The sequence below is a fragment of the Stegodyphus dumicola genome, chromosome X1 (assembly GCF_044657685.1).
Source record: "Stegodyphus dumicola isolate Sdum_Otavi_A_Nest chromosome X1, ASM4465768v1".
NCBI classification, from domain to species: Eukaryota; Metazoa; Arthropoda; class Arachnida; order Araneae; family Eresidae; genus Stegodyphus; species Stegodyphus dumicola.
In genome coordinates, this window is record NC_140780.1 from 151,286,010 (window position 1) to 151,310,491 (window position 24,482).

The following is a 24,482-nucleotide window of genomic DNA, read 5'->3' on the forward strand; positions in this document are numbered from 1 at the left end:
TGACTGATCAAACGGTCTCTGCGTACCATCTTGGCTCGCATAGAGAGAAAGAACACAACAGTCTCCTCAGACAGTCTTCATTGGATGAGAAACAAAATAGCTGGTCCCACCATCAGAGTTTGAGATGAAAAAAATAAAAGGGTGATTCTCCATCTATCGAGGTTTAAGTGAGACTAGAAAAAAAATAGTTTAGCTTATTCGTCAATATGTCCCATTCATGACATCTTACACTTCTTTGACAAATTGCTTCGAAATATGAAAAAAAAGAATATATCCAGCTCGTGTACAGTTCAGAAATGGCAAAACATTCCCAAAGAATTCCTTTTCTTGAGAAAATATATCCTGGGTCCAGATGAGGTAGAGGTAGAAAGAGAAACCATGCTGCATCTTCAAGAGCCACCACTGTTCTGAACAGAAACGTGGAATATTTTTATAGATAACTGACGCAGAGAAAGTGAAAGTCAAAAAACGAAATCGGATCGGCTGGGGAAAAATTTTCAGAGCTCAGAAAAAATTCTGGCTGGCTGAGGTATTTAAAAAAAAACTTTTTGTTAATTTTTATTGTCTTTAGACATAATAAAAATTAACGATCTCCCCATTTTGTCTGGGAATGATGACTCACCATTCTAAAAATAGACCATAGCTCATTGTTTTTCTTGGAATTCTATTTTTAGAAAGGATGAGACATCTTTCCCAGACAAAAGGGGGAAATCGTTATATTTTATTATGTCTAAAGTCATAATTTTTTTTTTTTACAACTTAGAAACTCAGAATTTTTTTCTGAGCTCTGAAAATTTTTTCCTAGCCAATCTATTTCGTTTTTTGACTTTCACTTTCAATTCCTCACTTATCTATTAAAACATTCCGTGTTTCAGTGCAGATCCGTGCTCGCTGTTGAAGAGGCAACAGATTTTCTCTCTCTACTCAATCTGGACCCAGGATGCTCTTCAGAGGAAATTCTTTTTAGGAATTGATGACAACTTCTGAACCTTTGATGAATTGGATGTCCATTGCTCGTTTATTTATAAAAGCATACCGCGTTTCAATGCAGATGCGTGCTGGTTGTTGAAAAGACGACACGTCCCTATTCAATCTGGACCCATGATATTTTTAAGAGGAAATTCTTTTAGGAATTGTTGACAACTTCTGAACCTTTGATGAATTGGATGTTTCTTTTCGTATTTCGAAGCACTGACAAAAAAGGAGATTCCAATGGAATTGTTTAAGGATGTCGTCTATTGAAATTGAAAAACAAAAAAAAGAAAATATCATTTGCGTCCTGAGAGTTTTAAGATGAGAATGCTTTTCCGAAATTTATTCCTATTTTCGTCTGGATAGACATGGTCTTCATGAAAGGTAAGTCTTTTACAAATATTTTAACTCAAACTTTTCTTTTAAACATTGTCTAGTAGAGCATTGTAAAAATATGTAATAGATTTATAAAAAACAATTTTTTGTTCCTAATGTTATTGTCATACCGGGCATAATTCATATGTTTCACTATACTCTTTAGATCTGATTCTCTCTTCTTAAATAGGAGTGTAGAAAATATCTGTATGTCGAAAGAGTTGAAAGTAAATCCCTGGGCCCCCCCTTAAACGCATGATTATTTTTAAAAAAACCTATGTATGATGTTTAGTTTGTTCTCTTTTGGATATTTTTTCCAACATATCGTGGGGCAAAAGGATTTCTGTTCGGCTGCACCCCCTCTTTACGCTGTGATTTCAAAACTGTCCTCTTAAAGCACTTCACGGATCAGCAACGAGAATCTAAAGCAAAATGCTTCTATTGATTACCTATTTCTAAATCAGAGGGGAAAAAAATCTCTCACAGATAATTTATTCTTTTTGAACTCCCTGAAATAAGTCTCAAGTGAAACGATCTGGACTCAAATCCTTTCCGTTCTACAGGTCCCTCCATTTAGGCTGACCATTGAGGTGTGAAGGGGGTTGCAGTTTGTGATATTTATTTCCATTTCCACGACAGACAACACTTGTGTTTTAGAGAGGTATGAGAGACGAGGACTAGAGGATTTTTTCCCCATTAACATTGGGAAAGGGATCGAGTCGGCTGGGAAAAATTTCTCAGAGCTCAGAAAAAAAAATTCTGAGTCAGTCCCGAGAGCTGACATTGCTTTAGGTTGAAAAATGCTTTTTTGGAAATCTATTCCCGCTTTCGTCTGGATAGAAATGATTTTCACGAAAGGCATATCCCATTTTTCATTTCTCAAGTCGTTGTTTAAAGTATGCTTCTAAACATTTCCGAGTGAAATATTGTCAGATTTTCTGTTTCAACCCTCCCTGTTTAAACACTCGAGAAAGATGATGTTGAGAGATCTTATTCTAGTTTTCTCAAATCACCCTGGTATGGCTAAAGCGAAACTCGGAAGGCTGTCAATAAAAAAAAACATTTTTCAGATTTGCTTTCAAAAGCTACGCAAAAGAGCTACGAGGGTTCAAAATAGCTATGACAATTTCCCAGAAGGGGAGGGGCAGAAAATAGATATCGAGGTGAGTCCACAGCACGAACTGCAGGGAAGTGAAACGGGAAAGGCTTCCATAGATAACAGAGAGTCCATTCTTAAAAATTAGAGGGATGTCTCGTCGATCAAGTTGGCTGGGGAAAAAATAATTTTCTAACAGTTGCGAGAAAATGTTCCCATACCTTCATAGAAGTGTTTTCTAGAAGGGAGTGAAATGAAACGGGAAAAGTGTAGAAGGAATCTCTCTGGATACCCATACTTTCCAGATCAGGCAAACACGTGTGTCCTGGTGGGTCCACAGCAGGGACTGAACTGCAGCTAAACGCGGAATGCTTCATTCAATAATGGAAAGACTATTCTTTATAAAAAAATAGGGTGATGCCTCGTCGATCAAGTCGGCTGGGAAAAAATTTCTCAGAGCTCAGAAGAAAATTCTGAGTCAGTCCCGAGAGTTGACATTGCTCTAGGTTGAAAAATGGTTTTCTGAGATCACCCTGGTATAGCTAAAGCGAAACACGAAAAGCTGTCCAAAAAAAACATTTCGCAGATTTCTTTCAAAAGCTACGAGAATCCAAAAGAGCTATGGGAATTTCCAGAAGGGGAAGGGGGGCAGAAAATAGATATCCAGGTGAGTCCACAGCACGCACTGCACGGAAGGGAAACGGGAAAGACTTCCATAGATCAGAGTGTTCATTCTTAAAAAAAATAGAGGGACGTCTCATTTGTCGAGACGGCTGGGAAAAAAAAACATTCCTAACAGCTGAGAAAAATGTTCCCATACCTTCATAATGGATCTTTTCCAGGAAAGAGCAGTGTGTCTAGGTTTAATCAACAGCACAGACTGATTGGAAGTCGAAACGCACAGACTGATTGGAAACAAAATCGGAAAAACAAACATCCAGCTCATCTAAAGTTTCGAAATGGTAAGAGATTCTCAAAGAGTTCTTCTTAAGATCATCGTGGGTCCAGATTTGGGTAGAGCGAGAGAGACATGTTGCATCTCCAACAGCCCACTCTGTTCTGAACAAAAATGCGTAATGCTTTTATAGAAAAGAGAATTGAAAGTAAAAGTGAAAAAACGAAATCGGATCGCCTGGGAAAAAATTTCTGAGAGCTGGAAAAAAATTTCTCTGGCTCAGATTTAAAAAAAAAAAAAAATTTTGTTAATTTTATGATGTCTTTAGACATCATAAAATTAACGACATACCCTCTTTGTTTAGAATGATGTCTCACTCTTTCTAAAAATAGAATTCCAAGAAAAACAGCTCACCAGCGGCCGAGCGGTAAATTCGCTGAACACTGGTAGTTCGGTCTGAGGTTCGAATCCCGCGAACGGGCTGGCTGCATGGGTGTTTTCTTGGTTTTCCCCATGTGTAACATGTATACGAGCCAGTTTCCCTTAGAAAGTCCTCCACGAAGGCATCCCTCCTCTTAGGCAGATAGCCCTCGTGTGCTTTGCCATAATTAAATATACCACACCACACCAAGAAAAACAATGAGCTAGTTTTAGAAAGGATGAGACATCATTCCCAGACAAAAGGGGGAGATCGTTAATTTAATTGATGTCTAAAGACATCATTAAAATTAACAAAAAGTTTTTTTTAATAACTCAGCCAGCCAGAATTTTTTTCCAGCCCTCAGAAATTTTTTCCCAGCCGACTCGATTTTCGATTGGCAAGACAATATAAAATTCTTTCTAGAAAGAATTCACACTTATCTGTTTAAACCACTCGCGTTTCGACTTCCAATCAGTCTGTGCTGGGGATTCGACCTAGATACACGCTACTCTCTCAACGGTGTTGTTTGAAATGAATAGGAAAAAAAACAAATCATCATAGCTATGAAATGAAACACAAAACCGGTTAATACTTTCTAGAATAAGGACACTTGTACTCGGCTGGGTCTACACAGCATGGACTCAACGGAAAAAAAACGGGAAAGACTTTCATGGGTCGTCTAAAGCAGGCTCATCTTGAGAGATGAGAGATCGAACAACAGGTTTTCGTTGTGTTCAGTGGGCGACCCGTTATTCACCCGTAGACAAACAGGAATGCTCTAAACTTTTCTCCTACCTCAACGGTGTTGTTTGAAATGAATAGGACAAATACATCATGATCCACAACTGGTTAGACCAGCTAAAAAAATAGATGGATCACGATTGTTCCAGCGTGTACTGATATATTTTGTGAAACTTTAACAAAGTCCTTTCAAGGAGGCAAGATCTTCTGATCCACAGCTGGCTAGTCCAGTCAAAAAATAGATGGATCACGATTGTTCCAGCGTATACAGCGTCAAGAAGGCAAGATCTCATGATCCACAGCTGACTCCATCAGTCAGGATAAAAATGGAACATGATTTTTTTATTCAATCGTATACTGATATATTTTGTGAAATTTTAACAAAGCCCTTTCAAAAAGGTAAGATCATGTGATTCAGAATAATTGTTCAATCTTATATACTGGTATATTCTGATAAAAAAACAACAGAATGTTCCAATTTGAATACGAATATGGGTCTATATCCCAATATGTTTTATAAAATCCATTTCCTATTTTGTAAAACTTGAAGAATGACTTTCAAGCTGGCTGCATCGGTGGTTTTTTTCGTGGTTTTTTTCCCCATGTGTAACGTGAATACGAGCCAGTTTCCCTTCAAACGTCGTCCACGAAGGCGTTTCTCAAAGCAAATAGCCCTCAAGTGCTTCATCTTTTGTGTGTCGCTGAAAAATCTCGTGATGTCACGCGAATCCTGTCGAAAAATCTTCTTGAAACCCTTCAGAATGATCGTATTCGCTACGAAGGAAAAAATAGGGTGATGTCTCGTCGGTCGAGTCAGCTGGAAAAAAATAACATTTCTAAGAGCTGCGAGAAAATGTTCCCATACCTTCATAAACATTTCTAAAAGCTGAGAAATATGCTAGCATGCCTTTACAAAATGTCTTTCTTTGAGGAAGAAGTGTGTATCCAGGTCGAATCCACAGCACAGACTGATTGGAAGTCGACACACGAGTGGTTTAAACAGATAACTGTGAATTCCTTCTAGAAAGAATTTTGTGTTGTTTCGAAATGGTAACAGATTCTCAAAGAATTCTTCTTAAGATCATAGTGGGTTATCTTAGATTTGGGTAGAGAAAGAGAGAGATGTTATATCTCCAACAGCCCACACTGTTCTGAACAAAAACGTATAGTGCTTTTATAGAAAAGAGAATTGAAAGTGAAAGTAAAAAAACGAAATCGGATCAGCTGGGAAAAAATTTCTGAGAGCTGGAAAAAAATTTCTCTGGCTCAGATTTAAAAAAAAAAAAAAAAAAAAAAAAAAAAAAAAACTTTTTGTTAATTTTTAATGATGTCTTTAGCCATTATTAAAATTACATAAATACCCTTTTTCTTTAGGATGATGTCTCACTCTTTCTAAAAATAGATCATGACTCATCCTTTCTAAAAATAGAATTCCAAAAAAAAACAATGAGCCACGGTCTATTTTTAGAAAGGGTGAGTCATGATCTATTTTTAGAAAGAGTGAGACATCATCCTAAACAAAAAGGGTATGTAGTTAATTTTAATGATGTCTAAAGACATCATTAAATTTAACAAAAAGTTTTTTTTAATAACTCAGCCAGCCAGAAATTTTTTCCAGCCCTCAGAAATTTTTTCCCAGCCGACTCGATCTTCGATTGGCAAGACAGCACTATTTTTTTTAAGAATGGACTCTTCTTTACATTTTTCAACATTTCCAGTTTTTCGCATCAGATGACTGTGAGCTGTTCAAGAATACAGATCCGCATACAAGATTTTCTGGAGAGCGATTTGAATTTGTTTAAAGTGGAGGATATTTACGTCATCGTTGCGTTCAAACAGAGTCGACCCCGGACAGGAAAGGATCTTTTTCAAGATTTCCTCCCCCAATTTTGGAGTCATCAAGAGGTGAATTTAGGTTTTCCAAGATTGGATGAGAAAGTGACCCCAAAAATGGGTCTCGGAAGGAATAGAATGCATTGACACTCATGGGTATTGAAATATACCGAAAAAAACGGGCGTTTGAGTTAGTTTCTAGACTATTTCTATACAAATTCCACCGTATAAAATGACGTCATCGTTGCGCTCAAACAGAGTTGACCCCGGACAGAGTTGTCCCCCAACTTTAGACTCATCAGGAGGTGAGTTTAGGTTTTCTAAGATAGGATGAGAGAGTAACCCCAAAAAATAAATCTCGGAGGGAACAGAATGCATTGACACTCATGGGTATTGAAATATACTGAAAAAAACGGGCGTTTGAGTTAGTTTATAGACTTTTTCTATACAAATTCCACCGTATAAAATGACGTCATCGTTGCGTTCAAACAGAGTCGACCCCGGACAGGAAAGGATCTCTTTCAAGATTTCCTTCCCCAATTTTGGACTCATCAAAAGGCGAGTTTAGGTTTTCCAAGATTGGATGAGAGCGTGACCCCAAAAAATGGGTCTCGGAAGGAATACAATGCATTGACACTCATGGGTATTGAAATATACTGAAAAAAGCGGGCGTTTGAGTTAGTTTCTAGACTATTTCTATACAAATTCCACCGTATAAAATGACGTTATCGTTGCGTTCAAACAGAGCCGACAGAGGGTCTTTTTCAAGATTTCTTCCCCCAATTTTGGACTCATCAAGAGGTGAGTTTAGGTTTTCCAAGATTGGATGAGAGAGTGAGCCCAAAAAATGGGTCTTGGAAGGAATAGAATGCATTGACACTCATGGGTATTGAAATATACTGAAAAAACGGGCGTTTGAGTTAGTTTCTAGACTATTTCTATACAAATTCCACCGTATAAAATGACGTCATCGTTGCGTTCAAACAGAGTCGACCCCGGACAGAGGATATTTTCCAGATTTCCTTCCCCAACTTTGGGGGAAAATATTTTTCTGAGAGATTGGAATAAAAAATGGGCTGATGTCTCGTCTCGTGAAGTAAAAATACAAATGTGTCGTCTTTCGGAAAGGATGCTCCATTACGTGAACACTGCACGGACTTGTAAAGAGAAAAAAAATAACAAATAGCCCCCCCCTCTCTATATTTTGAAAACTATCACGCGAAACTTGTCGAAGAGTCTTCTTGAAATGGTTCCGGAACATTGTTTCTGCTACGAGGAAACGATTATATCCATGTTGTGTAGGTATCTTCAGCAGCGCATGCCCTCTGGAAAAGCTCAGAATACTTCTCTCTAGATCCTGAACCGAGGATCTTTTTGAGATGGGCTGGAAAAAATATTTTTCTGAGAAATTGGAATCAAAAATGGGCTGCATTCTTTTCCTAGAACGCTGCCGGCTGGGAGGATCCTTTTGAGATGGAGGCTGGAAAAATATTTTCTGAGAGATTGGAATAAAAAAATATGGGCTGATATCTCGTCAGCTGGGAGGATCCTTTTGAGATGGGCTGGAAAATATATTTTTAGAGGGATTGGGTGCACAACAGGGACACGACGAAAGCGAAACAGGAAAATCCTCCACAGATATCAGAAAATCCATTCTTAAAAAATTGGCTGATGTTTCGTCGATCGAGTCGGCTGGAAAAAAACATTTCTAAAAGCTGAGAAATATGTTAGCATGCCTTTACAGAATGTGTTTCTTTGAGGAAGAAGTGTGTATCCAGGTCGAATCCCCAGCACAGACTGATTGGAAGTCGAAACGCGAGTGGTTTAAATAGATAAGTGTTAATTATTTCTAGAAAGAACTATGTATTGTCTTGCCAATCGGAAATCGAGTCGGCTGGGAAAAAATTTCTGAGGGCTGGGAAAAATTTCTGGCTGACTGAGTTATTAAAAAAAAAGAAAAAGAAAAAAAAACTTTTAGTTAATTTTAATGATGTCTTTAGACATCATTAAAATTAAATACACACCCTTTTTGTTTAGGATGATGTCTCACTCTTTCTAAAAATAGAATTCCTAGAAAAACAATGAGGCATCTCTTTCTTGGAAATCTGCTTTAGAAGCATGTTGAAACATGTTGAGATCTGATTCGAACCAAAATAGGGAAGATCGTTAATTTTTATTATGTCTAAGGACATAATAAAAATTAACAAAAAGTTGTTGTTGTTTTTTTTTAATCTGAGCCAGAGAAAATTTTTTTCCAGCCGACTCGATTTCCGATTGGCAAGACAATACAAAATTCTTTCTAGAAAGAATTCACACTTATCTAATTAAACCACTCGAGTTTCGACTTCCAATCAGTCTGTGCTGTGTATTTCACCTAGATACACACTTCTCCCTCCTAGAAAGAGATTCTGTGAAGGTATGCGAGCATTTCCCCCCCTCAGCCCCTAGAGAAATGTTTTTCAGCCGACGTGATCAACGAGACGTCAGCCGATTTTTTAAGAAACGACTCTCTGATATCGATGGAGGATTTTCCCCGTTTCGCTTTCGTCGAGGCCCTGTTGTGCACCCATCTGGGGGGACAAGTGTTCACACCTTTCAACATGGGCCTCCTTCATTCTTTCCGAAAGACGACACATTTGTATTTTCTTCACGAGTGTTTCCAATTTTTCTCTGAAATCTTTTAGAAAGGGTTCAGGAATCCACTCAAAACGATCTAGGGAAGCTTCGTTGAGAGGTGTGAACACTTGTACCCAGGTGGGGGCACAACAAGGACTCGACGAAAGCGAAACAGGGAAAAAATCCTCCATCGATATCAGAGAGTCTATTCTTAAAAAAATTCGGCTGATGTCTCGTCGATCACGTCGGCTGGAAAACATTTCTCTAGGAGCTGAGAAAAAATGCTCGCATACCTTCACAGAATCTCTTTCTAGGAGGGAGCAATGAATCATTTGTTTCTCGATATCTTTCTTAGGGCGAACAACGGTTTGTCCACTGAAAAAAAAATAAATAAAACACGGCAACCCGTTGTTTTTTTTATCTTAGACAAAAACACGGGTAGCAATCTTGCTTCCCTCTATGCTTTTCAGATGGGCGAACAACGGGTTTTAATTCTGTTGTGTTCGCGACCCGTTGTTCGTCCATAGACTTAACATGGGAAGCGATTTTCACTTTCTCCCACCTTTTTCCTAGGGTAGAACAACGGGTTTTCATTATGTTGTGTTCGCGACCCGTTGTTCACCCATAGACTTAACATGGGGAGTGATTTTCGTTCTCTCTATGAGCGAACAATGGGTTGTCATGTTGTTCTGTTCACGACCCGTTGTTCGCCCATAGGAAAAGCATGGGAAAGTGATTTTTCATTCCCTTTAGGCATAGAAAGGTAGAACAACGATTCGTCCCACTCGATCCAGAGATTTCAACAGCTACCCTTAGGCTGTTCAGAAACAGAGGTGTTGCGGACCTTCCAAATGTTCTTTCGGAAAAGGGCAAGTTTTTTTTCCCAGCCTTCGAGATGCCTTTTCCGACTCGACAAAAATTTTGTTAATTTTAATGATGTCTTTAGACATCATTAAAATGATCTTAAGAAGATTTCTTTGAGAATCTCTTACCATTTCGGAACTTTAGATGAGCTGGATGTTTCTTTTTCGTATTTCGTTTCCAATCACTCTGTGCGTTTTGACTTCCAATCAGTCTGTGCGTTTCGACTTCCAATCAGTCTGTGCGTTTCGACTTCCAATCAGTCTGTGCTGTGGATTCGACCTAGATACACACTGCTCTTTCCTGGAAAAGATCCATTATGAAGGTATTTGAACATTTTTCTCAGCTGTTAGGAATGTTCCCCAGCCAACTCGATCAATGAGACATCCCTCTATTTTTTTAAGAATGAACTCTCTCATCTATGGAAGTCTTTCCCGTTTCCCTTCCGTGCAGTGCGTGCTGTGGACTCACCTGGATACAGCCGACTCGATCGAAGAGACATTCCTCTATTTTTTTTATGAATGGACTCTCTGTTATATCTATGGAAGTCTTACCCGTTTCCCTTCCTTGCAGTGCGTGCTGTGGACTCACCTGGATATCTATTTTCTTCCCCTTCCCCTTCTGGAAATTCCCATAGCTATTTTGGATCCTCGTAGGTTTTGAAAGCAAATCTGAAAAATGTTTTTTTTTGACAGCATTTCGTGTTTCGCTTTAGCTGTACCAGGGTGATCTCAGAAAACCATTTTTCAACCTAGAGCAATGTCAACTCTCGGGACTGACTCAGAATTTTCTTCTGAGCTCTGAGAAATTTTTTCCCAGCCGACTTGATCGACGAGGCATCACCCTATTTTTTTATAAAGAATAGTCTTTCCATTATTGAATGAAGCATTCCGCGTTTAGCTGCAGTTCAGTCCCTGCTGTGGACCCACCTGGACACACGTGTTTGCCTGATCTGGAAAGTATGGGTATCCAGAGAGATTCCTTCTACACTTTTCCCGTTTCATTTCACTCCCTTCTAGAAAACACTTCTATGAAGGTATGGGAACATTTTCTCGCAACTGTTAGAAAATTATTTTTTCCCCAGCCAACTTGATCGACGAGACATCCCTCTAATTTTTAAGAATGGACTCTCTGTTATCTATGGAAGCCTTTCCCGTTTCACTTCCCTGCAGTTCGTGCTGTGGACTCACCTCGATATCTATTTTCTGCCCCTCCCCTTCTGGGAAATTGTCATAGCTATTTTGAACCCTCGTAGCTCTTTTGCGTAGCTTTTGAAAGCAAATCTGAAAAATGTTTTTTTTTATTGACAGCCTTCCGAGTTTCGCTTTAGCCATACCAGGGTGATTTGAGAAAACTAGAATAAGATCTCTCTACATGATCTTTCTCGAGTGTTTAAACAGGGAGGGTTGAAACAGAAAATCTGACAATATTTCACTCGGAAATGTTTAGAAGCATACTTTAAACAACGACTTGAGAAATGAAAAATGGGATATGCCTTTCGTGAAAATCATTTCTATCCAGACGAAAGCGGGAATAGATTTCCAAAAAAGCATTTTTCAACCTAAAGCAATGTCAGCTCTCGGGACTGACTCAGAATTTTTTTTTCTGAGCTCTGAGAAATTTTTCCCAGCCGACTCGATCCCTTTCCCAATGTTAATGGGGAAAAAATCCTCTAGTCCTCGTCTCTCATACCTCTCTAAAACACAAGTGTTGTCTGTCGTGGAAATGGAAATAAATATCACAAACTGCAACCCCCTTCACACCTCAATGGTCAGCCTAAATGGAGGGACCTGTAGAACGGAAAGGATTTGAGTCCAGATCGTTTCACTTGAGACTTATTTCAGGGAGTTCAAAAAGAATAAATTATCTGTGAGAGATTTTTTTCCCCTCTGATTTAGAAATAGGTAATCAATAGAAGCATTTTGCTTTAGATTCTCGCTGCTGATCCGTGAAGTGCTTTAAGAGGACAGTTTTGAAATCACAGCGTAAAGAGGGGGTGCAGCCGAACAGAAATCCTTTTGCCCCACGATATGTTGGAAAAAATATCCAAAAGAGAACAAACTAAACATCATACATATGTGTTTTAAAAATAATCATGCGTTTAAGGGGGGCCCGGGAATTTACTTTCAACTCTCTCGACATACAGATATTTTTTACACTCCTATTTAAGAAGAGAGAATCAGATCTAAAGAGTATAGTAAAAGAAACATCCAATTTATCAAAGGTTCAAAAGTTGTCAACAATTCCTAAAAGAATTTCCTCTTAAAATAATATCATGGGTCCAGATTGAATAGGGACGTGTCGTCTTTTCAACAACCAGCACGCATCTGCATTGAAACGCGGAATGCTTTTATAAATAAACGAGCAATGGACATCCAATTCATCAAAGGTTCAGAAGTTGCCATCAATTCCTAAAAAGAATTTCCTCTGAAGAGCATCCTGGGTCCAGATTGAGTAGAGAGAGAGAGAAAGATCTGTTGCCTCTTCAACAGCGAGCACGGATCTGCACTGAAACACTGAATGTTTTTATAGATAAGTGAGGAATTGAAAGTGAAAGGCAAAAAACGAAATCGGATCGACTGGGAAAAAATTTTGAGAGCTCAGAAAAAAATTCTGAGTGGCTAAGTTTAAAAAAAAATACTTTGTTACATTTTATTATGTCTTTAGACATAATAAAAATTAACGATCTCCTTCTTTTGTCTGGGAAAGATGTCTCATCCTTTCTAAAAATAGAATTCCAAGAAAAACAATGAGCTATGGTCTATTTTTAGAATGGTGAGTCATCATTCCCAGACAAAAGGGGGAGATCATTAATTTTTATTATGTCTAAAGACAATAAAAATTAACAAAAAGTTTGTTTTTTTAATAACTCAGGCAGCCAGAATTTTTTTCTGAGCTCTGAAAATTTTTTCCCAGCCGATCCGATTTCGTTTTTTGACTTTCACTTTCACTTCCTCACTTATCTATAAAAATATTCCACGTTTCTGTTCAGAACAGTGCTGGCTCTTGAAGAAGCGGCATGCTTTCTCTCTCTACCTCTACCTCATTCTGGACACAGGATATACTTTCTCAAGAAACGGAATTCTTTGGGAATGTTTTGCCATTTCTGAACTTTACACGAGCTGGATATTTTCTTTTTTTCATATTTCAAAGCAATTTGTCAAAGAAGTGTAAGATGTCATGAATGGGACATGTTGACGAATAAGCTAAACTATTTTTATTTTCTAGTCTCACTTAAACCTCGATAGATGGCGAACCACCCTTTTATTTTTTTCATCTGAACCCCTGATGGTGGGAGCAGGTATTTTGTTTCTCTTCCAATGAAGACTGTCTGAGGAGACTGTTGTGTTCTTTCTCTCTATGCGAGCCAAGATGGGACGCAGAGACCGTTTGATCAGTCATTTTGTTTCCCATCTCACCCAGATAGGTCATGTTGTATTTTTTTTCCTGCACCTAGACAAATTTGACGTGAGCCACCCTTTTATTTTCCCCATCGAACGAAGAGGGATGAATGAGACCATTGTGCTCTTTCTCTCTTCGCGAACCGAGACGGGGGCATAGCGACCCTTTGTGTTTTTTTTTTATTTTTTTCCTCTGAGCGCAAACCTCGATCACTTGAGTAACCATTTTGTTTCCCAGCTCACTTAGATAGGTCATGTTGTATTTTTTCCGACACCTAGCCAAATTTGACATGAGCCATCCTTTTGTTTTTTCTCATCCAACTAAGACGGATGAGTGAGACTATTGTGTTCTTTCTCTCTTCACGAGCCAAGATGGGTCGTAGCGACCGTTTGTTTTTTTCCTCTGCTCTTAAACCTTGATCACTTGAGCAGTCATTTTGTTTCTCAGCTCACTCAGATAGGTCATGTTGTATTTTTTCCTACACCTAGACAAATTTGACGTGAGCCATCCTTTTGTTTTTCCCCATCCAACCAAGATGGAGGAGTGAGACGATTCTGTTCTTTTTCTCTCTGCGCGAACCGAGACGGGGCGTAGCGACCGTTTGTTTTTTCTCTTTGAGCACAATCCTGGATCACTTGAGCAGTCATTTTGTTTCCCAGCTCATTCAGATAGGTCATGTTGTATTTTTTTCCTACACCTAGACAAATTTGACGTGAGCCATCCTTTTGTTTTCCCATACAACTAAGATAGACTCTTGAGACCCTTTTGTTTTTTCGCTCTTCGCCAACCAAGTCGGGCCGCAGTCACCGTTTGCGTTTTTCTCTGATCGCAAACCTGGATCGCTTGAGCAGTTATGTTGTTTTTCCCAGCTCACTCAGATAGCTCGTGGTTTTTTCTCTCTCTCGACACCTAGCCAGGATGGACGTCAGCCATCCTTGGGTGTTCTGATCGAACCAAGATTGACACGAGCCACCATTTTGTTTCTCAACGGAAAAGTAAATTTTCTGAATGGGTACCAGTGTTCAAATTCTTTTGTGACTGACTGTACATGTCAGCAGTATATATTAACTGCGAAAAGTACAGATGCCTAATAGGTTTCCATAATTTTAAACGAACCTTGAAAAAGGGGAGACCAGAAAATGCTAAAAATCTTCCATTATCGGATAGCAAGGGACTAAAACTATAAGAAAGCCCGCGAGCAATTGGTGGCTATACCGGAACGGGGGTTGGGGTGCTCTTTAAGAAGAGGTAACAAGTTACAAAATGGCTTCGCTTTTAGATGCTTGTCTTTTCAGGAAAACCATCCAAGATGGCAAAGTATTAAACAGTTGCAGTTTTAAAACTGGTCAAAAGCAGAAGAAAAGTGAAATAAGGGGTTAAAGAAAGTCGAAATTTTTCACGCAATCAAGCTATAAAAACGTCTTAAGAAATCGAAACAAGCCCTTTTGTTTAATAAAAGAATAGAATGGCCAGAAATTCCATAAAGTAAGCAAAGAATGCTATTCTTTTCATTCTAGCCAAATTCAAAGAGAAAAAAATATTAATTGCATATACACCTTAAATTACTCGTAAGAGTCATCGCGAAAAGTTAACGCGAAAAACCCTACTGCAATAATTACAACAATATATATTTCAAAAGCAAAAATGGATTAAGTAAAGACTAAAAAAATTTTTTATAATCAAAACTTTAATATAATGTACGGAATCAAAAACATTTTAAAGCCAATGAAATTATATACAAAGAATTGCAGAAAATGGTAAATTAGCCCAATTCGAGGTTTCCTACGGACTTATCAGGGAAAAAGCGCAAGAAAACTCTAATTTAGCTAATTTCCTTGGCGCGTTTTGTCAAACGAAAGCAACTGAGACAGAAAGCGGAATTCATTAATAAATTCATCAAATTAAATTATCTTAACATTGTGAAGTCTCAATGGCTTAGCTTCTTTTCCCGACGCGCCTGCAATTGAAATTAAAATTACACATAAAAAAAAAAAAAAACAGAATACAAGAAAAAATTTTGGTTAAAAAATTATTTAAAACTTCCAACTGAAGCACGAAACACCTATACTAAGTAGCCTTGGTTGGCAAATGTACAATTTATAATAAATAGATTAAAAGCTATTAGTCGAAAAAATACACAATTTTAAGGGTAAATAAAAATAACAAAAATAATGACAAACTAGGGTCCTGCTATGACCAAAGGCAAAGAAAAGTAGAAGAAAAAGACTAACATACCTGCGTCCTATGCTATTGCATTTTCAAATAAAAGTGAGCAAATATCGCTAAAAAAAGGTTGCCATAATTAGATTAATTCCAAAGACATGTTTCCAGAATAGAAAAGCAGTCAAAATTCACCAATTAGGCGAGACGATGTGAAAGGGGGGAACAAACGTGGAAAGGCAGTAGCCAATAGTACTAAACGGTCAGTGGGGGAAAACACACGGTTCAAAAGGGGGTTTTTCGAAGGTGGAAGACGGATGTAACTCTTACAAAATGGCGTCCTATTCAAGATTAAGTCGTTTAAAAAGTGAAGACAATTACAAAATGGTGAAAATCAAAGAAAGTGCTAATCTGGCAAGGGCGTACAAGCGTGTTCAAAATGAAACTGGCCTTTAAAATTAATGAAAGGGTAGGTTTGGCTAGAAAATAGTGATACTAAACAGTAAATTTAATCAATTAACTGATGTTCTAGCCAATTTAAGAGAGAAAAAATTGATTCAGAATTAAGAAACTATGTTACATTTTTACATCAGATCACTTGAATTAGCCATGCATCATCTACCTTCCCATTGGATTCGGCTAAAAAATTTCATATCTCCAATCCAATTAATCTAAAATAAAAGGTAAATGACAACTTTTTTTAAGGATTTTTTAATGATTCATTTTGGAATAAGATTGCTTTGTAATATTTTAATGAAGTAGAAAAATTCTTCTTGGAGAAGGTTAGCGTTATTACAGATTCTTTTGATTCTGAGAAGTTGTGAATTAATAGTATTAATAATGACCCTTTTAGAAATGTTAGAATTCCAGATAGTGAGTGAGTGCATGAAATTTGAAATCTCTGCGTTTGTCAAAAATTTTAATAAGATTGTAATTAAAAATTTGAAGATCTAGGTAAACTATATCATCTTGTATTGCAAGAGTCGTATCAAGCTTGAGTGCAGTATAATAAATATTGGCATTTTCTAGTTTGTTGAAGTTGTTAAAGGCAATAACATCATCAATATATCGAAAGATGTCTGGTAATACTTGTATTCTTCATCATTAAGTGAACGTATAAATTTAAATTCTTGAGTAAAAAGGAAGAGCCCACCGATTGCAGTCGAGCAAATGCCTCCCATAGGAATTCCTTGTACTTGCTTAAAGATAGTGCTATCAAATTGCAAATAATTGTTAAAAAGTATACTATTGAGAAAAAGTTTCCATTCTTCTGGAGTAACTATTGTAAAGATCTGTAGAAGGAAATTAGGGAGAGTAAGCAGGCTACTTTGAATTTCTTCTAAAGGTAAAGTTGTATAGAGGCTGCTGGAACGATTTGATTTTTTTACTTATAACGTGCTGTGCCCTTAGGCACTATACGGGAAGGGAGGAATGCCCGTGCAGGTCTTTTTAAGGTTCTTTTTAAGGTTTTTACACATAGGGGAAAAACCAGGAAAACGCCTATGCAGCCAGCCCATTCACCGACACTCGAACCATAGACCGAACTACTAGTGTTCAGCGGCTTTGACCGCTCGGCCGCTGGTGGGCCAACGATTTCATATTATTGTATAAATCAGGAAAAATCTGGTTTTCACCTTGCAATCTCAAAATTCAATTCCATCATATGTTTTGTCAAATAGACATAGAATACGAACTTAAACAGCTGTTCGCTATTTTGTAATTCGGTAAGAGGGCGATGCTTTTCAGTAAAAAAATTTCGATCACTCTTCGAAGTTCGAAAAAGCGCTGAAGAACTTTTATGTAACTAAGCCTGTAGGGTTTGCCTTATTTTGCATAACAAATTATTTTAAGTTTAGTACCTTTCGTAAACGTCTCCCTTTCCCCTCGCATTTCCTCACCAGGATGAAAATTTAAAGTTAAATGAAGTGAGTATTTAAACGAGTGAATCTTGTACTTTATTCAGTCTTGTTTCATCAAAGAATTTAAAGACAACAGCAGTGAAGCGCTCACAGAGTCAGTCACCTTCCCTTCTTATGGGAATATACATTTCTACGGATATTATAACTCGCCCAACAGCATACTGAGTGATACGATTTTGAATAATCTTCTCCCCAGTGATACTCAAGCTATTCTGGCGGGGGACTTAAAGCAAAACATTCTGTCTGGAATTGTCGTCGCAGCAATGCGAACGGTAAATTCTACATGACTACATCCTCAGTCATCCAGTGGTTATCCTCGCACCTAATGAATATACATACCGACCTGACACAATCGAGAGATCGGACATTTTGAATATTTTTCTATCTACAATGACTATGCCGATGCTTCTCACGGTAAAGCATGAGATGACATCTGATCACCTTCCTCTTATAGCAATGCTAGGTGTTTCAAAAATGAACTGTGCAAATACTAGGACTGTAGCTGATTGGTGTTTATTCGAAAATTTGCTGCAAAATAGAATTGTGCATTTTATTGATTTAAGTACTGTGACCGGAATTGACTCTGCCATTAATTCGTTCACCTCGCATATTAAAATAGCCGAGGAAGCCAGCGATAAAATTCCCATTAGCGACAATTTATATCGCTTGCCTAAAAACATCAGAGGCATGATGAGACAGCGTAACAGGCTTAGGAAGTAATATCACGTGACTTGGGATCCGTGTACCAAACGAGAATACAACAGGATTAATAAAAGAATTAGCAAGGCTATCAAACTTTATAAAGAAGAATTATGGACGGAAAAAATGCTCAATTTAAACGTAAAAGATGGTTTATTCTGGACTTTGATTAAAAATTTGAAGAAAACCTTCTTCACGAACTATCCTCTTCATTATAATAACTCTGTAACCACATACAATCAGGAAAAAGCTGATATGTTTGCATCTCACCTCCAAACTCAATTTATGCCTAATGACTGGCCAGTGAATCCTGATTTTGAAAAGGATACACTAATTAAAGTTCGAGACTGGCTCAACGCACCAACAGCCAAAAATATTTGTAAATTAATTACTCCTGCTGAAGTTTCTAATATTATAAGAAAATTACATCCAAAGAAAGCACCGGGAATCGACTGTATCACTAACATTACCTTAAAACATCTCCCGAGTAACCAATCATCACCAAAATTACTAGCATTTTGAATGCTTGCATTTCAAACTCTTATTACCCCAACCCCTGGAAAGTTGCAAAGATCATCATGATACCCAAGCCGGGGAAAAATCAACTTCAACCAGACGGATTTCGCCCAAGCTTCTCCCGAGCCTAAACAAAGTCTTTAAAAGAATTCTACTGGAAAAATTGAAATCTTATCTCATTTTACTGTCCCCTGAACAATTTGGGTTCAGAGCTCGCCTTTCAACTTCCAAACAACTAGGAAGATTGACTGAGTTATAGGCTCAGCTCGTCACTGTAATCAAAATGTTGCTATCCTCATGCTAGATGTGGCGAAAGCTTTCGACCGCGTCTGGCGTGAGGGTCACATTGCGAAACTTATTGATTTCAACTTTGAACGTGAGCTCCTGCTAATTATTTTCTCTTTTATCACCAGCAGAAAATTCGCAGTTTCTGTTCACAATGCCTTCTCTTCACAACGTCCAATTCACAGTGGAATTCCTCAAGGGAGTGTTATTAGGACCAATTTTCTATCTCTTCTATGCTGCGGACTTCCCTTCTGTACTCTACAACAATAACTCAATTTTAGCTTGTTACGCAGACGACACTGCTTTGGCGGTGAAATCTGCAAATGTGAATCATGCAGTTAAAAAACTCCAAGACCACATCCCTCTCATAGAAGACTGGTGCAAAAAGTGGAAAGTATAAATTAATGCATCCAAGTTTCAACTACTCATCATCAGAAAAAAGAAAACTAAAAAGAACCTCAAGAGGCAACTCCTATTGTTTAATGAACCCATACCTGTTGTGAAACATGCTGAATACTTAGGAGTTACCCTGAATAGTAAAATGACATGGACAAACCACATTAATAATGTGAGAAATAAAGCCATCTACGTAATAAAATGCTTGCATCCTATGTTAGGACGCTTTTCAAAACTTGATCTCACTAAAAAGAGATTAATCTATCTCTCAACTATTCGTCCTATCATGATGACGTAAGCCTCAGCAGCCTGGACTCCTATGACAAAAACTGACTTAAACAAGCTTCAGGTTGTGCAAAATCGTTTCCTAAGACTGATAACTAGTGCTCATTACTTTGTGCGGAACGAAGTACTCCACAGGGACTTGAAAACAGAGCCACTGGATACTTTCTTACGCATAAAGGCCCGTTTACACTAGCGGAACTTTGGTCCCAAGAAGCGTAAGCTAACGTCCTAAGAAACGTAACCTAAGTCGAGCGGTTAATCTTCAAAGGGAATTGACGTAAACCCAAGAGATGGAAAATTTTAACTCCGAACCTATGAGATGAAAGCTTTGGCCAATCACAGACTTACAAACTATCACAAGGGTTTTGTTGATGCTTTAAGCGAAAAACATGGCTGAAGATTTGACTACGTCTGACTGCAAATTAATTGCAGAAGTACAACACCATCCGATTTTATGGGATAATAGAAAAAAAGAATATCGAATGAAAAGAGGACAAGACGTTGCTTGGCTACTGGTTGCCGAAAGATTGAACCGAGATGGTATGTATCCTTTTATTTATTTTTTTGCTCCTTTCGGATTGCAATGTGCTCTCTTTTATTCTAGTTCTCTTTCGGCTAACGCAATTGTTCAAGTACAAAATAGGTTTAATAACGATTACACGATAAAAATTTGTTGACATATGTTAAATTATATCATTTTAGAACATTTCTGAAAATCTGAGTTTCATAAAATTTAAATAAGCTCAGTAGATGGATTTTTTTTAAATTAAAGTTTATTAACTGCTTTAAAATGTATCTAAATGTACACTATTCTATGAAAATTATATGCAGCAACCTTCAATTATATATATTTAAAATTTTTCCCAAATTATAGCAATTCAGATGATTACATAATTTTAGCTATTGTCTTTACATTAGTTTGTTCTTCTTTTTTGCAACATGTTACTGAAGGCTTATGAGAAGAAGAAAGTAAAAGTAGTAAGTGTGAAGATCAACAGTAGTAAAAATTTGATTAAAGTTTTCCTCCTCAATTTTCAGAAATACATTTTCTTCATTTCTCATGCAAATGTTTATTCCGAAATACATAAAAAATCCCTAAATATATAAATATCCATATATATAAATATATAAGATCCATATTTCATTTTCATATGGATACATTTTGAATCTCATATAATTAGTATAATTGTTTGCATAAAATATTAATAATTAAACAGTAATTAATTACAGTGGTTGAATTAAAATTTCGGCTATATATTTTTTTAATTTCACAGTTGAAGAGGTTATTACCGGTGGCAGAATCTGCGTAAGCAATATAGCCGAAGAAAAACAAAATGCAAAAGTGGAGCTAGTGCATAGTCTGCAGAGCAGCAATGGCATCTGATGCCCTAAATGTCATTTTTGGATCCATGTATCCGCCATCGAAGGTAAATATTATTCAGAATCAAATTATTTAGTTATGTTAAATATAAAATGATAAATTTTCATATTAACAATACAATCTTACTTGTTAGTAGTCTGTAATATTATAAAGCATAAATGGATTATTTGGAATTATCCTAGGTTGACTAGCAATCAAAAATTGTAACTTTATTGATATAAATTTATTAAATATGTTAGATAGTCACATATGTGGATATAAACCAATTTACTTAAGAAATTCCTCCCCTTAGGCAGATATGCTTTGCCATAACTCAAATTCTATCCAAATATTTACGCTCTGGAAAACAAAAACTTCTCCTACACAATTTTTTTTAACATTTATTGCCTCATCACTCGTTATGAATGGTTTAACACCTTGTAAATGTGTTGTAATAAAACTGTATTACACATTATAGTTTTTTTCTAACGTGTTTGGGCCAACTGAAGTTCTTACCCTTAAAAAATGTTGTAGAAACTTTGCTGTTCTGTACTTTTTTAATCTTTCCAATTAAAAATAGGCCAATATTTTTGCAATGTAAACTTATTAACAAAGTACAGCATATGCATAATATAAACAAAGCACTTGCTCTTTCCTTTGAAAGCTGAGTTTCTAAATATTTTGATGAAGACTCGTCTGTATATGTTTTTTTTTTTCTTTTTGTGGCCAATTTCTTTTTATAGTTTATCCCTCTATAGTTGATGCCCATATTTCTGTACTCACACAGCTCAAAACTGATGTGTTACTGACCATTTTGATGTTCAGAAGTTAGTGTTTGAGATTATGCATACCTGCTTTAATTTTATGAAATTACTTTGCACTTAACACATAAAGCCTGGGATTAATTATCATAATATATACCATCAGATCAAGGAGTTGTGCTTAAATTATTACATTAATTCATAATGAAAATAAATACAAAAGTATATATGAAACTGAATTAAAAAATGAAGTTGTAATACTTTATTACTGAATTAACTGTTAAAATCTTTCATGGCATGAAATTTTTCAAAACAGTCCCCAAAGTATAGTGATCTTTTTTTATTTATAGAATGTGAAATGTGTAAGCCAAGATTATATAAAATTGTCTTAAACTGTAAGATACAAAAAATTTGATAAAATTCTCTTGTGATTGTGTTTCTATAAAAAGAAATAAGAGTTATTAGTGGCTCAATATTTTCATTTATTACGTAAGGGCTTTGTATGCATATTCAAAATTTCTTCAATGAAGGCAAGAGATTCTTCTTTTTCATCTAAAATATTGATTTCTTTATAATTACTATATGAAGTCATTTAAAGTCATCTCTATTTAGGGCATACTACATTATTGTTACTGTCAAAAACACCACTGTCATCACAACTGTTAAATTGCAGCCTCCATTACATCCATGTTATTTAACTCATAATCCCGTTCATCTTCACTATTATAAATTTGATTTTCTATGGCATTAATATAAATAAATGTTACATTATAAATAACATTTATTTGGATTAATGAGAAGGATGAAACTGTTTGTGCTGAGATGACAGATTGTCATAATTTTGTTCCCTGGTTGTTAATTTTAATCTGAGATGCGATTCCACGTCCAATAATCTGTTCCATTTTTTCATCTTAATGTCTACAAATACAGGCAAATACCGAAAATCCGCCAACTCCTGAAATCCGCGTTGCCTCTCAGAATATAAGCATTCAGTTTATATTCAGAGTTTCTTGGTTTCGGAAACCGCAACATTGAGTACGAAATATCGAAGAAAAAATACTTACCGAATAATGACGTCATAATAACTGAATAATAATGAGTCATAATGGAAATACCAAATTTTTGACATAAAAAGTTTAAGAAAAAAGATAAGTTTTTTTTCCTTCTAATCTGCATCGAGGTAAAAAAGCAGACGATTCACTCTTTGTTCAAGTTCATGATTCAGGTTGTTGTATTTTCTGAGCTTTGTTATTTTCACAAGATTGTTTAGTGCTGCCTTTTTTTTTTTTATCCGGATATTTTGTGGATAAATTAAGAATATTTTAAATTTCAGTCCTTGTTAATACAATGACAGATAAGAAACACACTCATGATTTTACTGCTTGCAACTTTGAAAAACGTAAACACGTTGCATTGACAGTAACGCAAAAAGTGCAAATTAGATGGAGGCAGGTGCTACTCCTCTATATAGCAGAATGGTATGGAATTGGGACATGATTGTGTATGATATACGGAAAAATAAAGAAAAGCTGTTGACATTTTACAGCAACAGTGATTCTAACGCTGCAATCCGAAATCTTTGCATGAGGCGAAATCGGCGAACCTCGATGCTGTGTACATATAATTCAATGAATAATATAATCATATATGTAATAATAATTTAATGCATATAATAAATTATTGCAGTAATGTATGTAATTTAATTAAATGTATCTAATACACCTTATTTATTTTGCACCATACGTCGGAAAATAAATTATTCATGTCATTTTGCCTTCTCCATATTTGTACGATAAAATTATTAGTGAGTAAATATGATAATTTGGTTGTATATTGCAATACAAAAGATTCAAAGAGTGATGATGATTTTACCCCTTCCCATATTTGATAAAATATTATTTTAATTAAAAACAAAATGTGATCCAGCATTGCTCCAAGAACGTAATGACTAGGAATTACCCCATACAACTGGATGTGACAAACTGTATTTTTTTAGAAATTATTCTTTCAAATATTAATAAACACAAAATATTATGTAAGAAAAGAATCCAATGGGATGTTATAATTCAAATTAACAAAAAAAGGCTTTTTAGTTTCAGGTAATCACACTGAAGCAAGAAGACTCTTGGTTTACATTATTTTTCATGCTAAATTTTAAGATCTATTTAAATTGTCTGCAGTTCATAAGTAATAAAACTTAAAACGATTTAATGCAGTAACAAATAAGATTCTAAATTTGCTTATTTCACTACCTAATTACAAAATAATATGTATTATTTTGTATCATAAAATAATCATTAATGTATTAAAAATATTTTTCATATGCATTTGATTTTTTTCCTTGTTTTCTTTCTAAACAGGACACAGGCAAACTTTCAAGGAAACAAAGAATTCGAGGAGCTTAATTTCACAGTAGAATCTGTTGTCTCCGAGTCTTCAGATAATATTGAATATCCGACAGAACCTGAATATGTGGAGCCATCTGTTATTCACGTTATGCCCTCATGTGAATCACCTTTATCACCTGCATCAAGCTCCAGACAAATCTTAGATAACACTAATTCAAATAATAATGATGAAAATACTCCTAGAGGGAAGAAAAGAAAAAAGAAAGAAACAGTTGAAAGTTCATTGCTTTCTGTTATTGATGAAACAAGTAAATATTTAAAAAATCACCATCGATGTGAAAATGATGATGACGATGATGATAATTTATTTTTATTGAGTCTCCATAGTGATTTGAAAAAAATGACCGATGAAAAAAAATTGGAAACGAAAATACAATTTTTACAAATTATGGCAAGAAATAAATGAAATTATTTGTACATAACACTAATCATTTGTTTTATTGTTTTATTTACATATTTCATAAATATTTTCAAAAAATAA

At 36.2% G+C, this 24,482-nt stretch overlaps 1 protein-coding gene across 1 annotated transcript; it reads left to right on the plus strand.

The window, feature by feature from the left end:
• The first annotated feature begins 19,643 nt into the window (after positions 1–19,643).
• Positions 19,644–24,429, plus strand: LOC118190558 (uncharacterized). The gene is made up of 3 exons (XM_035361293.2): positions 19,644–20,012; positions 20,747–20,899; positions 23,954–24,429. Exons 2-3 carry the CDS (start codon positions 20,865–20,867, stop codon positions 24,405–24,407), a joined length of 489 nt encoding a protein of 162 aa, XP_035217184.2. The 5' UTR covers positions 19,644–20,012; positions 20,747–20,864; the 3' UTR covers positions 24,408–24,429.
• The last annotated feature ends 53 nt before the right edge of the window (positions 24,430–24,482 follow it).